At 47.1% G+C, this 17,829-nt stretch overlaps 1 protein-coding gene and 1 long non-coding RNA gene across 3 annotated transcripts in view; one reads left to right on the top strand and one right to left on the bottom strand.

Moving 5' to 3' along the window:
* The window catches only part of LOC112546224 (uncharacterized), a 31,952-nt gene extending 22,943 nt beyond the window's left edge, over positions 1 to 9,009 (bottom strand). Inside the window, exon 1 of the long non-coding RNA XR_003089870.2 lies at positions 8,587 to 9,009. This is a non-coding gene — a long non-coding RNA (uncharacterized LOC112546224). The remainder of the gene's footprint in view (positions 1 to 8,586) is intronic.
* Positions 9,010 to 9,215: 206 nt separating this feature from the next.
* Positions 9,216 to 17,829, top strand: part of STAM2 (signal transducing adaptor molecule 2) — a 53,420-nt gene continuing 44,806 nt past the window's right edge. The window contains exon 1 of one of the 2 annotated variants that reach the window (XM_075933405.1): positions 9,216 to 9,486. In XM_075933405.1, coding sequence (XP_075789520.1) covers positions 9,447 to 9,486 — 40 coding nt within the window. In that variant the 5' untranslated portion in view covers positions 9,216 to 9,446. The remainder of the gene's footprint in view (positions 9,487 to 17,829) is intronic. The other variant, XM_075933406.1, reaches the window with a different exon arrangement.

The raw sequence follows: 17,829 nt of genomic DNA, 5'->3' as shown, positions 1-17,829 counted from the left end.
ACCGCCTGTTTCCCTCTGTCAAACAGGAGCTATGCCAGATAAGCGCCCCAATCCTCTGCCCTCTCCTGCGCCCCCACCTCATTCCTGCCCAGACACTGTGCCCTCATCCTCAGCTCATTCCTGTATCCCCATCTCCTGCCTAAACTAGGGATGTGAAAGTGTAATTATGTACACGGATAACCGATGAGTCAGGGCTCATCAGTTAACATTCATGGTTACACACAAAGTCCCATGGCTTAAAAACCAGCTCCCCAAGTGCACCAGCTCCTGGGTAGTTGCCTGCCCTTCTGCACTGCTGCCTCTGATACAGGCATGGTAAGGGAGAGAGGAGGCGGGAGCCGACTGCTGCCTCACGTATAACCACTGAAATTTTTAGCAGTTATATGGTTACTTAATTACATGCAATTTAGCATCCCTAGTCCAGTCCCTGCACCCTCTTCCACCCAGACCCCACAGTGCCACCCCTCTTCTGCATCTTACCTCTCACATAAATCTTGCATCCCCACTCTAGCCCACTATCTAGCAGTCTCCTTCCACACACTGACCCCCTCATTTTTGGCCCTGACCCAGAGCCTAGGGAGGCCCCACAAAATCTATTAGCCCATGCCTCCATAAAAGTTAATCTGGCCCTGCTTCCACCTAAGGATCTCAAAGCATTACAAACATTAATGATGTGTATGAGCTAAACTGCTGTCTGTGTGAGATACTATATTACTGTTTGCTGAAAGAGCTTGGAAACAGAAAAAGTATTCACACAGTTATAACCATTTTTATAGGTTGCACTTATGCAGTCTGCAGAGTGGCCATAAATTAAAAATAACCTAACCAAACACAGCTGACTTCTTAAATGGTTAGATTTATGTAGTGACTTCTACCACTTTTTGTGACATCTTCTAGTTTGTTAAAGAAATACACATGTGCTTTGTCATTCTCCAGTACAAAACAGGTCTTTCCTCAACAAAAAGAGTTGCTAACTGCCCTAATGAACAAAAACAATCTTCAAAATGATCCTTACAAAGCTCACCTATCTAGGAAGATGCAGAGAAAATTGACCTCACTAATCCACAATATGATTTCAATTAATGTTATATAAGGAATTCACAGTATACTACAATGGTAGGCACAGTAGAAATCCATAGCTGGAAAAATAGATCTAGGTTTCATTTAACAGTGAAGCTTTTCTAAGTAAATTCCAACAACTATAAATGCAAAAGTGTCGAAGATGCTTTTTATGGTGCTTCCTGAGCGTTTTAACTGAAGCACATGAGCCAATGAAAACGTAATAGAAATAAATCAAGTTTTGTAGAGAGAAAATCTACAAAACCTCTTTAAATCAATGTCATACTACAGATAAAAACACAATATATAAAGACCACAAAATAGTCTAACTTATGTCCTTGCTTCACGAAATGGCTTTTTTCATACATTAGTACAAATTATTGGAACAGGTTTGTTAAAATGTTAATCAGAGTACAGTAAAAGCATTAAAGAGCTATAGCACACAAGTAAGTTTTTTTTCTACTATTGTTACATATTAAGCAGTAATAAAACTGATGTGTAAAATTGTTTGTTTACTTTCTATATTTCAAAACATTTGGGGTGGAATAATTTTCACTGTTTCTCCTGTTTAATCAGTTTCCCCTTTTGTGCACATCTTACATTACAGTGGAGAGAAAAGATGATTGTGTACCAACAAAATTGCAAAGAAATGGAAGGACAGATGCAGTAGTACCTGAAGTCCAGTCAATTTTAAAATTGAGTTAGAAACCTTTTTGAGCTCCTACTGTGCCTTTAGGTAATATGAAAACTACTTAGAACAGTTCCTGATTTAATATAAAATGAAACACACTGCAAAATTAGTTGAATCTCAAAATGTTTATTATAGGAATTAAAGAACTTGAAATAAAATATGATGATGATGATATAAACTGTTACAAAGATAACAAAGAGGAAGAACAGTTTTAAATAGTCAAGATGTTGACTTTGGCCACAAGAGAACCAGGTCTCTCAATTCCTTGTTCTACTATGAACATCTTGTGACTTTGGATAAGACACCCAGGGCCAGATTTGTAATTCCCATTGTGAATTTCATGCCTAGGCACTTTGAAAATCACATTAGGCACCTCTTTGCATCTTTAGATGTCTAAGGCTTTGTCTACACTAGCAAGATTTGGTGAGGAAAAGTGCTTTTTGTTGATCAAACTTCATGATTATTCACAATGCAACACTTTTGTTAGGAAAAATGGCCATTGTTGTCAACAAAAAACTTCCAGCTCTACAAGGGACTTTTTTTCTTTTCCCCTCTCTGTGTTGTTAACAAACAAGCAGCCTTGACACCTTGAGACACTTGATCACTGATTCTGGCCTCCACGAAGTGGCCCACTTTCTCAATCAGCCACTCCGGTTGGCAGTTTGAAATGTAGCCAGGTAGGGTGGCCAGGTGTCCAGTTTTGACCCAGACAATCCAGTGTTTGAGCTTTCTGTTCGGGAAAAAAATTGAGAAAATATAAACAAGAAAATATAAATGTCCAGTATTTTTTAAATAAGATGTAATGCAGATTGTGATGTAATGTCAAGTGTGTCCAGTATTTTTGTTGAAACCATCTGGCAACCATATGCAGCCGGGTCACCAGCTACCCACCCTGCTCCATGCAATCCGCACAACATTTAAATTCCATTTCCTGCTGTCTGGCTTTTCTGTGTGAGTTCATTGGACAGGATAGTGACTGTCTAGTTTCATCCACCTCGTTGTTGAGATATTTGAAGCAATGCAGGAGGTAAACCATACAGGGCTGATTTTACAAGCTGTGGTACCTTAAGCAGACTGAGCATCTGAGACAGAGTGCAGTGGTCTCATGGCATCTTCCCAGGGTGCCCATGCCTGGCCATCTCATCAAACATTCCCTTACTTGAACAGCTGCAGAGCTGTTGGATCTGATCAGTGTATGGGGAAGAGTCTATTCAGTCCCAGTTGAGAGTGATCAGTAGGGACTGGAACATGTACCGGCACATTTCTTAAGCCTTGCGTGAAAAGGGTTATGAAAGGGACATGCTGCAGTGCAGATCAAAGGTTAAAGAATAGAGACAAGCCTGTCATAAGGCCCGTGAAGTGATCTGATTCATGTTTCACCAAACACCTGCTGTTTCTATAAGGAGCAGGATGCTATCCTAGGCAGTAACATCACCTCCACAAGCCTCAAGGTTTCTTTGGAGGGCACAGGTACATGGATAACTTAACCTGGAAGATTAAATAGTAGATTAAGAGATTGAGGTAGATGAAGATCAGGAGCTCCCTCTGGAGTTTTCAAGTGTGTCTGGCAGCCAAGAACTGTTCTCTGCTGATGGACATAGCCAATCTGAACAGCTGCTTTCCGAGGACCAGAAAGCAGGGTATGAGACCCAAGATAAGTGGCTGTGGAGTGCAGGGCTGAGGGCATGGAAAAATGGGAGACTGGCTGTGTTTCTGTGAGCTGCACATATCCCTATGTAACTAATCGACATATCCAAGCAGGATATTGATGCTCACCATGATCTCAATGGACTACTGCAGAGAGAAGCTATTGAAACTTTTCCTGAGATAATCTTAAATTTTCTGCTGCCGATTCTATGGTAGTGCAGCTTTGTCCTCTCCCCCATTCTGTTAGTCTGTAACATTCAGCAATCACTTATGCAGGAACCAAAGTGGAATATATGTGGGCTGCATATGGAGCAGAGCAAAAGCCACAAGCCTGCAGAAGTTGTGCCTCCATTTCCTTGCTTTCCCTGAGCAGGGAGATGTCTGCCAGGGACTGTGTTATGACAAATTCCTAATGTCCTGCCTCACCTTGATCAGATCAAATTGGAGTATTATACAGTAGGATCTGTGATGGATGTATGACAACTTATTAAAGAGAAGCTAAGTCTAGACTGCAGGCTTCTTTCGGAAGAAGCTTTTCCAGAAGATTGTCCACACAGCAAAAGTGCATCAAAAAAGCAATCTGCTTTTTCGAAAAATAGTGTCCACATTGATTGGACGCTATCTCGCATTTAAGTTGTGATTACTTTGGACAGAGTGGTCACTAGGACACCCGTGCTTTTTCCTGGAGGCCTCTTCTTTTGAAAAAAAAAACAACCCCTCTTCCCCATCCACACATGCCTTTTTCTGAAAGAGCTCTTTTGGAAAAAGGCTTTTTCCTCGTAGAAAGAGGTTTGCAGCTGTCAGAAAAAACCCTGTGTTCTTTCGACTTTCTGTCGAAAACACAATTGCAGTGTGGACATAAGTGTAGTTTTTCCAGAAAAATGGCCATTTTTCTGGGAAAATTCTGCAGTGTAGACATACCCTGAGACATATTATAAAACTCCAGAGCTGGACCAGTGTGCAACTACTGTAATTTAATACACAAGAAGTGATATTATAAGTGGTAGGACTAAGATAAATAATAGAAGAACCCTGTGTGGCTCAGGTCATTGAATTACATTCTTTTATTTAAGCTACATAATTACTAACTTGAAGAAATGCAAAAGAAAACATGACATCAGTTTCTCATAATTTTTATCCTTAAAACAGTCAAGCCTATTAGTGCCATTTTTATTCAAGCCAATTCATTTTTGATAATAATGTATTTTCACTTCCTTAGTAAATGTAAGGCTAAGAGAAAGGAGTTCCATTTTGCCTGAACGGAGTTACAGTTCTAGAAATCAGCATAATGTTCTTACTTAAAATCCCAATAAGAAAGCAATATTGCCATCTGCAGGTCACTTCTAACTATTAAAACAGTTTTAACACAATAGTTTATTTTCTGAACAACTTCCTGAATAAACTTAAAAAACAACAAATAGTCTGGTAGCACTTTATAGACTAACAAAACATGTAGATGGTATAATGAGCTTTTGTGGGCATAGGCCACTTCTTCAGATGACCCGAGTTTTGAGTTTAGGATGTCCAGACCCAAAATAAACAGGGGAGAAGGGAAAGGGGGAAAGGAAAAAAATGGAAGGAGGTGGGAAAAAAGAAGCAGACGGTATGTAAATATAAAAGGGAAAACCAAAAAAGCAAACCTGGTAATCTATAAGCACCTAAAAATTGGATAGTTTAAAGAAGCAGATAAGGATCACAGTATAGCACTTAGAGAGTAAGAGTACTAGCACAAGAATCTACACAGATAAAGAGCTGTTGGTACAGCTCGTTATCCTGTACAGACTAACTCGGCTACCCCCTGAAGATACTGAATAAAGTACAATCACTGAAGTTGGCTGGCTATTGTAAGTCACTCTGTCCTCCTTTTACATAAACCAAAAAAGAAACTATATATCAATAAAGGTGTCACAGGACGATTTGATGCATATGTGGTACACTTTGACACATATCACATGATTTTACACCCTTCACATTTATGTTTTCTGTCATATGCAATATTCAAATATATATTCACTTTGTCCTCTTGAGAAACACTAAATGAATTTTGATATTTTGTTTAACTATGAAATTAATTACAAAAGAATTAATAATTTACTCATCACAATTGATCCTGTAATTCTACCATATATACAGAAATACTTAGGAAAAAATAGTGGCTCATGAAAATTTCATATTAGTTAGATGAACAATAATCAGTCATCCCTGAAAACATTAAGAATCTTGTTCTGAAAATACAGGAAATTTTCACCATTCGTGGTAGATGTGTTCCTGGCACTACCACAAATGGCAAAATTTGCAAATAATAAAAGTGGCCATGGCTTCCAGCCCAAGTGGTGAGTTCCCTGTGGGGCTCTGGAACTCAGTGTGCAGACTAGTATCAGAGGGGTAGCCGTGTTAGTCTGAATCTGCAAAAGCGACGAGGAGTCCTATGGCACCTTATAGACTAACTGAAGTGTAGGAGCATAAGCTTTCGTGGGCAAAGACCCACTTCGTCACATCTGACGAAGTGGGTCTTTGCCCACGAAAGCTTATGCTCCTACACTTCAGTTAGTCTATAAGGTGCCACAGGACTCCTCGTCGAGTGTGCAGACTGTGAGCTGTGGGAAACCCACTGCATGTGCTGGGAGCTGCGTTGAGATCAGGAACTGCGGTGAACTCACCATGGCGTCTGGGAACTAGAGAGCTCCCTGCGTCTCTGGGTCAGATCAGAGGTCCATCTAGTTCAGTAACCTGTCTTCCGACAGTGGCCAATGCAAGGAGCATTGAATGAATAGAACAGGTAATCATCAAGTGATCCGACCCCTGTCACCCATACCCAACGGCTACATCTAGACTGACATGATTTTCTGCAAATACTTTGAACGGAAAAGTTTTCCTTTCAAAGCATTTGCAGAAAAGAGTGTCTAGTTTGGCATGGACGCTTTTCCGCAAAAGCACTTTTTGCGGAAAAGTGTCCGTGCCAATCTAGACACGCTTTTATGCAAAAAATGCCCCGATCACCATTTTCGCGATCGGGGCTTTTTTGTGCACAACAAATCTGAGCTGTCTATACTGGCCCTTTGGCGCAAAAGCTTTGCGCAAAAGGACTTTTGCCCAAACGGGAGCAGCATAATATTTCTGCAAGAAGCACTGATTTCAGACAGTAGGAAGTCCGTGTTCTTGCAGAAATTCAAACGGCCAGTGTAGACAGCTGGCAAGTTTTTCCGCAAAAGCAGTTGCTTTTGCGGAAAATTTTGCCAGTCTAGACACAGCCAACTTCTGAGAGGCTAGGGACACAATTCCTACCCATACTGGCTAACAATCTTAGATGGACCTATCCTCCATGAATATATCTAGCTCTTTTCTGAACCCTGTTAAAGTTCTGGTTTTCACAACGTCCTCTGGCAAGGACATCCATAGGTTAATTGTGTGTTGTGTGAAGAAATACTTCCTTTTGTTTGTTTTAAGCCTGCTACTTATTAATTTCATTTGGTAAGCCCTAGTAAATAAGTTTTCCTTATTTACTTTTTCTATACCAGTCATGATTTTATAGACCTCTATTATATCCCCCCCTTAGTCTCCTCTTTACTAACCTAAAAAAAGTCCCAGTTTTATTAATCTTTATCCTATGGCAGACATTCTAAACCCCTAATCATTGTTGTTGCCCTTTTCTGAACTTTTTCCAATGCCAAGATATCTTTTTTAGATGAGGTGACCACATCTGCATGCAGTATTCAAGATATTGTCATACTATGGATTTATATAGAGGCAATAAGATATTGTCTTATTTTCTATCCCCTGGTGAATCACTGGATAAAGATTGCTTGAGTACAGGCCAATAACTTGCTTACAGCCATCTAACCCATACTTTTCGTGTTGTTAATAATCATTTGTTAACGCTTATAAACTATTTATAAATATACATCATATAGTGTGCCACAAAGAAAAAGGTGCAAAGAAAACAATTATAACCAAGAGCTTACAAATGCACCAAATAATAAAGAAGCTGACAATTCTGTGTCTTAAGTTCTCTCCAGTGATTATCTCAAATGCTACAAGTAACCAGTGTACAGGCAGTTCCCGCACTTACGAACGGGGCTTTCTCGCCCCGGAGCTCGCAGGCAGTGGGACCGCCCAGAGCGCAGCGGTCCCGCCACCTTGACCTCCGGGGCAAGAAAAGCTGCTCCGGGTGCCCCTGGTCTGCTGGGGACCGCCGCCGCTGCCGCTTTGCTCCTGGTGCCTCTGGTCTGCTGGGGACCGTCTCCAGCAGACCAGGGACACCCGGAGCAAAGCCGCAGCGGCGGCGGGGTCCCACGCCTCTGAAGCTTTGCCAAAGCAAAGCCTCAGAGGTGCGGCACCCTGCTGCCGCTGCGGCTTTGCTCCCCGTGTCCCTGGTCTGCTGGGGGGGGGGGGGCGCAGCTAGTGCACCTCCCCCCCCCCCAGCAGACCAGGCTTTTGTTGTGGACTCTGCTGGGTTGGTCCTGCAGGGACCTACCTGGCAGCCCAGCTGTTCTGTCCCAGGCTCGAGATTCAGCCGCTGTTGAAACTGATCAGTGGCTGATTCCAGGAAGCTGGGGGCAGAGCAATTCTTCCTCCAGCTTCCTGTAGTCAGCCCCTGGTCAGTTTCAGCAGCAGCGGCTGAATATGGAGCCAGTTCCGACTTACATACAAATTTAACTTAAGAACAAACCTATAGTCCCTATCTTGTACGTAACCCGGGGACTGGCTGTACTGAACTGACACAGAAGGGTGAGGGCAGGGCAGTCTTGGGTGGCATGGCAGGGTGGCAGTGGAATTGGAGTGTTTAGGTAACTTAAACATTTTTCACTGTGGCCTGAGAATGCCAGGGACTCTTGTTTGTGCAAGCCAACAGAGGAACAGGGGATCATACTACCTCCTCACTTTGCACCCCACCTTTTGCCCCAGAGAAATCCCATCTCCCCTTGCCACCAGCTTAGAGGCCCGTCACCAGTCAGAGCCCCCAGCAGGTACTAGGGATGTAAAAGAGTAGTTGAATAGTGGACTAGCTGATAAGCTTTATCTGGTAGTTGAGTCAACTACTCACATTCCCAGCCTGATGCCTCTAATCAGAGGCCACAAGGTCAGGGGCGGGAGGAAGCAGGGGAACGCTAAGGGGAACTCGCTTAAAGAGATTCTCCCCAGCACTGTCTCCTAGTGTAGTGGGATGGCAGGGCAGGCAGTGGCTCTACCTTTCCAATGTACGAAGACCTGCCTGGCTGGCTCCAAGTCCAGACCCGCTGTGGCGCTGCCTTTTAAACCGGTAACAAGCGTCTGGCTCTTGCTCCGTTTAAAAGGCAGCACCGCAGCGGCCTGGACCCGGCAGGAGGCGGTGCTGGGTCCCATGCTGCGCCTCCGCCTTTTAAATCAGTACCACAGGCAGAGCCGCAGCGGGGTTTCCAGCTTGCGCCCCCGCCGGGAGCTAACCCAGCTGCAGGGTAGTAGGGGCTGGGCAGCAGGCGGGTTGGCTACGTGTAACCTGCAGCGCCACAGTGGGGGCAGCGCGTGCCCCCCCCATCGATTAATGGACTAGTCCATGGACGTTCCACTGAGTACTCGGTTGCCGGCCATTAGCACCCCTAGCAGGGACCTTCGCTCTGTCGTTCTCTGGGACCCGAGACTGCACAAGAGCAGCCCGACCCCGCCCCCCCCCTCCCGACAGCTTCTCTGCCTGCACCCCCCCTCCCCCCGGCTCGTTGCTAGGCGGGAACTCTCCCTCCACAGCGCTTGGCAGGCCCCGCCTCCGGCGGCCCGAGCGCGCGGTGCCTCTCTCAGTGCCTGACGTCGCCGTGTCATTTCTTGCGGGGCCAGACCCGGGCGGAGGCCGCTGCCCTATGGCGGTGGCGCTCTCTGCGGCAGAGGCTTTGGGTCGCTTGGCCGCGGCTCGCCCTTTTGGTGCAGGCGCGGCGCGGGCGCCTGTTGCGAGCGGGGGGGCCTGCGTGGCGGCGGGCGGAGCAGGAAGCGGCCACGGGCGGGGGAGGGGCCACGTCTGAGAGCTGCGACTCACCTGAGAGGGGAGCAGGGCCTGGCTCGCCGCGGGGAGGCCGCCGAGATGCCGCTGTTCGCCCCCAACCCCTTCGAGCAGGACGTGGGTGAGCGAGCGGGAGTCCGGCCGCGGCGGGGAGCGGGGCCTGTCCGAGTGCCCCTGGGCGGCGGGCGGGGGTGTGTCGGGGGCGCCGGCCGGCCCCGGGGGAGCGCTGGGGCGCTGCGGGGGGGAGGCTGGGGACCGTGTTCCTGCCGGGCATGGGGTGGGTGCGTCGGGGGTGACCGGGCGCTGCACAGCTGAGGGCTGAGCCCTGTGGCGTAGTTGGGTGCGGAGGCTGGTGACGGATTAGAAACGCAGCAGGGACACGGTCCCCGGAAACTGCCCTGAGCACCCCCCCCCCCCCAAACGTACCGGGCACCTGCAGGCACAAGAGGAGACACGAAACGCGTGTTGCTTCCAGCGACTCTTGCTTGTGCGTAGCTTGGCCGGCTTCCCGGAGGGGCTCTCTTGGCTGCCAACTTCTCTTGTCAAGGGGTGGATTTCAGGGAATTCCCGTGTTTAACGTCTCCGACCGTGTCACCGGGAGCTGGGATTTCAGTCCTGACAGCGGTTCTTGCACATCTACAACTTTTCTTGAAACAAAACCATTTTATAACACGTTTATACAACACAACTGGAATGTACATTGCAATGTTGCTAGTATGTAAATGCTGACCAATAACAAGGCCCCTGCCCCACGTACTAGTTAGCTTATTTTTTCCTTCGTAGTATGTAAAGACCAGCATTATAATAAATTACGGTAAGGGTCTGATTCATGGACAGTGATAATTTTTGAAATTTAATCATTTGGAAACTGAGAGATGATATGAATGCTTAGGAAGTTGGGAAATCAGTGGTACGGTATTCCATACTACCTAGTTGGTGTCGGTCCAGAGTTAAATTTCTGAAATTCAGAAATTTGATAGTGTTAAACCAAGCTGTAGCATTTATGAAAAAAATACTTTTTTTTCTGATATGGATCAGTAAACAACTGGAGTAGATGCAAGCCTAGATGGCTTGTGATAATCATTGAATGAAAATTGTATATACTACTTTCTTTTTGGCTGCAAGTCTCAAAATGTTGTGTTATATTAATTTAGGAAGTAGGGATGTTAAATTTCTATTAAATAACTAATCAACTAGTTGATGGGATTTCCATTGATTATTCCATTAGTCAATAAGGACTAGCACTTTCTGCCTTTCAAAGATTGAAATGACGTGTGGAGCCTGGGATGAGTGGGGGACTACCTGCTGGCCCCGGGCTCCACGCGGTGTTTCAGTCTTTGCAGTTCACAAGAGCTCTCTCTGGGGCTCTTGTACATTTCAAAGAGGTGGTGCCACATGGAGCCTGGGGCTAGCAAAGGACTCTGAGCTCCCTAGGCTCCCTGCAGTGTTTCCGCATTGAAATGTACAAGAGCTCCAGTGAGAACTCTTGTACATTTCAAAGGCTCCATGCAGGCTTCCTCTTTGAAATGTACAAGAACCCGGGGTGGGGCTCTTGTGCATTTCAAAGTTGGAACACAGCTGCTGCACTCCTGCCCCCTCCTACAGAGCTGGAGCTGGTGGGAACTGGTTCTTTGTGATAGAGGCAGCAAAGGGGGGGAAGTGACTAGTGTGTCGACTGTCCAATAAGCTTTTGCTTATCGGGTAGTCAATTAGTCGCTTACATCCTTAGTAGGAAGATGCCTAATGCACAGGCAACAGTTTAGGAAAAGATACCATGGCAAAAGTGTAATTAGGACATTTTGTTGCTTCAAAAATCTTAATGCCCTTTTAGACTTTCACAGATAATATGTAAAAGTGACGCTGCATGTATGTAGTATCACTTTTTTTTTTTTCCATAGTACTTTTTCTCCAAGGATAAATGTAATTTGACTTCGTAAAAGCTTTTAGGTAACTGGCATGGACTTTTGTAGCCCCTGGACGGAGGTTGACCACTGGTGGTAGGCCTCAGTTGTACTTGCTGGGGAAATCATAGTGAGGTGCTACAAGCTTTTAAACCCCTAGTCCAGTATTTCTCACAGTGAGCTGTGGGCCTGCTTTGGTAAAGCCTCTAGCTTCCTGCACTGCTTTGTTTATCTAAGGATCAGAAGCCACAGAACCTCATGGATCCCATTGGCTCCGGTTTGCCTTGGGGATGTAAACTACTGGTCGAGTAGTCAAGTCACTACTCCACTAGTTCCTTCCCTTCTCTCACAGAGGCAGTGGGAGGTGGTAGAGCAGGAATTGGTACTGGGGGGAGCTATCTTAAAACTGCTACTTAACATCCCTAGTTTGCCCTTGGCTGGAAACAGTGAACCAGAGCCAATGGGGGAGCAGTGAGGCTCTCTGGCTACAGACCCATAGATAAAGCTGCAAGGCCCGCTGTCCACTTTGAGAAGCACTGCCCTAGACTTAAGTGTTCTTGCTGTCATTTGGGGCTGTGAGTCTGTAACCTTAAGTGGGAGCCCTTGAAGAAGATCAAGTTGATATGAAAGCAGCTATGTACGCAAGTTTGAATGGCATTAAGTGGCACATTTATTTGGCTTTTCCATCTCCAGAGATCTCGGATGAAATCACTATTGAAGAATATTGGTCAGATTTTCACCCTGGTTTCAATGTCTCACAGTAAAATGTCTGGTGGAAGTGAATTTGATGACATTTACCCATGTTACAAAGTGGTCATGTAGTTCTATTTAGAAAGAGCCACTGAGGGCGTGTCCAGCTAGGGATAAAAAGCCTACAGCTGGTCAGCATCAGCTGACTCTGGATCACAGGGCTTATGTTTCCGGGCTGAAAAATTGCTGTGCAGAGGTTTGAACTTGTACTGGAGCCTGAGCTCTAGGACTTTGCAAATGGAGTATGGTGTCCCAGTGCTCGGGCTCCAGCCTGATCCCAAATATTTACACAGCAATTTTTAGCCAGTTTTTGAGCCTGGGCTAGGTAATACGGTCCACCGCTGACTTATTGAACATTAAATTTTTAGCGTAGACTAATCAGAGGTAAATGTAATGGCAGGGGGGAAACAATTCAAAAGCTTACCAGTTTGGTATAAAAACCCATTAAAACTTAAATTTGTTTTATGGGGACATTTTAAATAGCATTCAACATTCATGTTTTTTCGGTAAATTCTGAAATATTCTACACTATATTTTAATGAAAACTGCTCTATATGCTCTTCTACTATTTAAGCTAGCAGAATGAAAGAAATGCTAACCATTTTTTACTTTAACTTTTTTTAACTAGTGTGCTTATGAAAAATATTCCCTTTTTTTCTTCTTTCCTATAAAACCTATTATGAATTGCTGTTGACATATGGTTGAGGTGAAGGTTTAAAAACCTGCCAAACCAGCTGTGCATGAAGTCAATTCATTCTATTTAAAAGGCCTTATGAAGTCTATTTGTCTGCACCAAAGTAAGGATGTTAAGGACTAGTAGACTATCCGATAAGCAGGGGCTCTTGTACATTTCAAAGGAGGAATGTGGAAGTGCCTATCAAGTAGTTGATGGAAATTCCATTGATTACTCGACTAGTCAATTAACTGCAATTTAACATCTTTACGCCAAAGGGGACTTTTAAAATGGCTCTCTGTGGTGTATTTGCATGAGTCAAGGTTTGCGGGACTCAATTTTGTCTAGAATAGTGAGGAAGAGTTAAGAGCTTGGAATTGCCAAATGCATTAATATTTTGCCATTCTTTAAAAAGTGATCTAGGTGCTCTGTATGTGTTTTGTAAACCAGGACAAAAAAGTGGTGACTTTAGAAATAATAGGGCTGACTCCTGCAGATCCTTGTCATGAAAACACAGCTTGATGGAAGTGTGAATCTTACCAGAATAAAGATTTTTCCCTTCAGGACATTTACCCTTTTAAATCATAGGTTAGAACAGTGATCACCAACCAGTAGATCGGGCTCTACCTGCAGGTAGATCTTGGAGCCTGACAGATGATCCTGACTGACTTGGCAAGGAAGCTATCAAGTGCTGGCACTTCAGTTGTCCCTCCCCCCCACTGTCATGTTGCTCTTACCCTCTGCCTTGGAGCTCCCCCCCCTCCCCCGGGAGCCTCCTGTTTGCTGTGCAGGGTGTGGGAGAGAGAAGGGAGGGGGTGCTGATGTCAAGGTGTCCCTCTGCCCCCCACTTCTGTACCCTATTTCCATACAGAGAAAAGGGGATGGAGGGAGCTTGGCAATGCAAATCTGTCACACTCTCACACTGTGTGTATCTCTGTCATTCTCACAAACATACACTCTCCTTCATCCTCATCTTCTGACACAACACATACATGAGGGGTTCTTATTACTTCTGTTACTGCTTGCAAAGTGTTATTTTTGGTGTTTGACTGGTCTGTGCATTTCATTATTTTCATTTTTCTCTTGTGTTTAAATTTAATTTTTTGTGTAGTGAGTTCTAAAATGCCTAATCTGTCATGGCTGGAGTAATTATCCCTATGGTAGTGGTCCCCAATGTGGTGCCCGCAGCACATGCGTGGTGCCAGCCCCAGGCACGTAGTGCATGGGCGGCCCCTGCCTCGGGTGCACGGCACATGCGTGGTGCCGGCCCCTGGCGTGTGGCGCACGGGCGGCCCAGGGCGCGCAGCGCATGCGTGGTACCAGTCCAGGGCACGCGGCACATGGGCGGCCCTGCCCCCGGGTGCGTGGCGCATGCATGGTCCTGCCCCTGGACGCGCGGCGCGTGAGCAGCCCCTCCGCCGGGTGCCCAGCAGTCATGAAAGTTTGGGGACCACTGCCCTATGGTAATTGCTGCTCCTGGAAGTGGCTGGCATGTCCCTACAGCCCCTGAGAGAGGCAGAGCAGGGGGTCTCCACATGCTGTCCTTGCCTGCAGACATGGCTCCTGCAGCTCCCATTGATAAGTAACGGGGAACTGTGCGTGGCCAGTAGAAGCTGTGAGCTCAGTGCCTGTAGATGAGGGACAGCACATGGAGCCATTGCTGTACATGCCATCTGCTTTCAGGAGCGGTGCAGGGCCAGGGAAGGAGTAAGCCTGCCTTAACCCCACTGCTCCACCACCTGGAAGCCATCTCAATTAAATGGTGCCTAACTGGAGTCTGCTTCCTGAACTCCGGTCCCAGCCTTGAACTTCCTCCTGCCCCAGACGTGAGTCCCTCTGCACCAAAACTACTTCCCAGAGCTTGCACCCTGCAACCTCTCCTGGACCCCAGTCTCCTACGCTGGGCTAAGCCTGGATCCCCTCCCACATTTCAAACGCCTTGGCCCAAGACCAGAGCCTGAACCCCAACCCTCTTTCCCAGCCTGGTGAAAGTGAGTGAGGATGGGGAGGGAAGGCGGATGGAGTGAGCAGGATGAGACCTTGGAGAAGGGGTGGAGCAGAGGCAGGGCCTCAGAGAAGGGGCAGGAAGGAAGTGGGGCAAGGGTATTTGGGTTTGAGGTAGATCTTAAATTGCACTTAAATTGAAAAAGCAATTTTGTGGTTAGAAAGGTTGGAGACCACTGGGTTAGAATGTTAGAAATGCCAAAATACCTGCATATATATTTTACAATAGCACATAGCTGCTTTTGTATGATTTTTATTGCTGTAATCCAAATCTACATATGACTATCTTCCTTTTTAATCTGTTTTTTCTAGATATCCTTTATACTTGTGAAATTTGTTTTTTTGCTGTTTCTTGGAATACCTTTGAAAAACATACTAAACAGAATTTTATTTTGCCATGGGTATTGTTTTTCTTTCCTTAGATAGTAAACCTGGATATGTTTAAGTGAAAGCTGGATCTCTTTCTTAAAGCAGCAGAAACAGATAAACTTTTATGTAGGCTTAATCATTTAATATCAGAATTGGTGTGGAAATGATTGGTGTCAGAGTGTCAAGGTGATGAATAGTGAGGTTCTGGAACATATACACTTTTTAAAGATCCTGTTTTCATGTATATGTTTGAAGTAAAATACAAATGCCGTCTGAAGAATTATTCTTAAATATGCTACATAGAGCAACTGATGCTTCTTAAGAGTAAAATAGTCAAAGATCTGGAGATATTCGCTGAAAGTAGGTGAAATAGCTAACATGGTAGAAGGAAGTTATTTTTTGATTAAATGAGTTTTTAAATTCATGATTAGTCAGCTGAGGCAGCACTTGTGTATAACATACAGTAACAATGTTCAGTAAATCCCACTTCACCATTGGATAAGAGTGTGTCTAATAGTCATTCATTTTCTTGAAAAAGTACGATTCATTTTCTTGAAAAAGTACCACTACCCTTAATTAAATAAATCTGACAAAGAATAGATTGCCAGTGAACACCAGAAGAGAGCGTACCTGATAAAATTTGAGACCCTTTTTAAATGTACAGGCAGTCCCCGACTTACGCGGATCCGACTTACGTCGGATCCGCACTTACGAACGGAGCTTTCTCGCCCCGGAAGTCGGGGCGAGAAAGCCCCGTTCGTAAGCTGCTCCGGTGCCCCTGGTCTGCTGGAGACCGTCTCCAGCAGACCAGGGGCACCGGGCGGGTTCCCGCGCTTCTGAGGCTTTGCCAGAGCAAAGCCTCAGAAGCGCGGGAACCGCTGCTGCTGCCCCTTGAGACCCGGTGCCTGTGGTCTGCTGGGGACGGTCCCCAGCAGACCACAGGCACCCGGACTGAAGCCGCAGCCGCGGGGGGGTCCCGCGCCTCTGAGGCTTTGCCAGAGCAAAGCCTCAGAGGCGCGGGGAACCGCCGCTGCTGTCGCTTTGACTGAAGCGGCAGCAGAGGCGGTTCCCCGCGCCTCTGAGGCTTTGCTCTGGCAAAGCCTCAGAGGCACGGGACCCCCCGCGGCTGCGGCTTCAGTCCGGGTGCCTGTGGTCTGCTGGGGACCGTCCCCAGCAGACCACAGGCACCCAGACTGGAGCGGCAGCAGCGGCGGTTCCCCGCGCCTCTGAGGCTTTGCTCTGGCAAAGCCTCAGAGGCGCGGGACCCCCCCGCGGCTGCGGCTTCAGTCCGGGTGCCTGTGGTCTGCTGGGGACCGTCCCCAGCAGACCACAGGCACCCAGACTGGAGCAGCAGCAGCGGCGGTTCCCCGCGCCTCTGAGGCTTTGCTCTGGCAAAGCCTCAGAGGCGCGGGACCCCCCGCGGCTGCGGCTTCAGTCCGGGTGCCTGTGGTCTGCTGGGGACCGTCCCCAGCAGACCACAGGCACCCAGACTGGAGCGGCAGCAGCGGCGGTTCCCCGCGCCTCTGAGGCTTTGCTCTGGCAAAGCCTCAGAGGCGCGGGACCCCCCCGCGGCTGCGGCTTCAGTCCGGGTGCCTGTGGTCTGCTGGGGACCGTCCCCAGCAGACCACAGGCACCCAGACTGGAGCAGCAGCAGCGGCGGTTCCCCGCGCCTCTGAGGCTTTGCTCTGGCAAAGCCTCAGAGGCGCGGGACCCCCCGCGGCTGCGGCTTCAGTCCGGGTGCCTGTGGTCTGCTGGGGACCGTCCCCAGCAGACCACAGGCACCCAGACTGAAGCCGCAGCCGTGGCGGGGTCCCTCGCCTCTGAGGCTTTGCCAGAGCAAAGCCTCAGAGGCGCGGCACCCCGCTGCCGCTGCGGCTCTGCTCCCCGTGTCCCTGGTCTGCTGGGGGGGGGGGGGGCAGCTAGTGTGCTCCCCCCCCCCCAGCAGACCAGGCTTTTGTTTTGGACTCTGGGGCAGAGCAGCTGGGGCGCTGCCGATTGGTCCTGCAGCGCCCGTGGGCACTACTGGACCAACCCGGCAGCACCCCAGCTGCTCTGCCCCAGGTCCTGATTCAGCCGCTGCTGGTCAGTTTCAGCAGTGGCTGAATCAGGACGTCTGGGGCAGAGCAGATGGGGTGCTGCTGGGTTGGTCCAGTAGCACCCCAGCTGCTCTGCCCCAGGCGTCCCCAAGTCAGCTTCTGCTGAAACTGACCAGCGCTGACTACAGGAAGCCCCAGGCAGAGTTGCTCTGCCCCGGGCTTCCTGGAATCAGCTGCTGATCAGTTTCAGCAGCAGCTGACTTGGGGACGCCTGGGGTTCTTAAGTTGATTCTGTATGTAAGTCAGAACTGGTGGTCAGTTTCAGCAGTGTCTGAATCTGGACGCCAGTTCCGACCTACATACAGATTCAACTTAAGAACAAACCTACAGTCCCTATCTTGTACGTAACCCGGGGACTACCTGTATATCAGAATTAAATTATATCTCATTAAGCCAGAACATTTTTAGTTTTGATGTAACACATCTGCTTGTTAGCTCTCAGCTATACCTCAAACTTTTAATTAAAAAATGCAACATACCATGTAGAAAACTTCTTCCTCCATTTGTATTTCAGTCTCTTTTGAGAAATAGCCACAAAATGAAGTAAAATTACCCATTAGTAAGAAGTTAAACTTTTTAGTTTTACTGAAAATATATTGTACAGTGATAATATATTTACTTAGCATTTGTGAAAGAGGCTCAGCAAAACTGCCTAGTTTTATGTACGAGTG

Source organism: Pelodiscus sinensis, chromosome 7, assembly GCF_049634645.1.
Source record: "Pelodiscus sinensis isolate JC-2024 chromosome 7, ASM4963464v1, whole genome shotgun sequence".
NCBI lineage: Eukaryota > Metazoa > Chordata > Testudines > Trionychidae > Pelodiscus > Pelodiscus sinensis.
The sequence above is the reverse complement of the archived record's forward strand: the minus strand, read 5'-3'. Positions and strand labels throughout refer to the sequence as shown.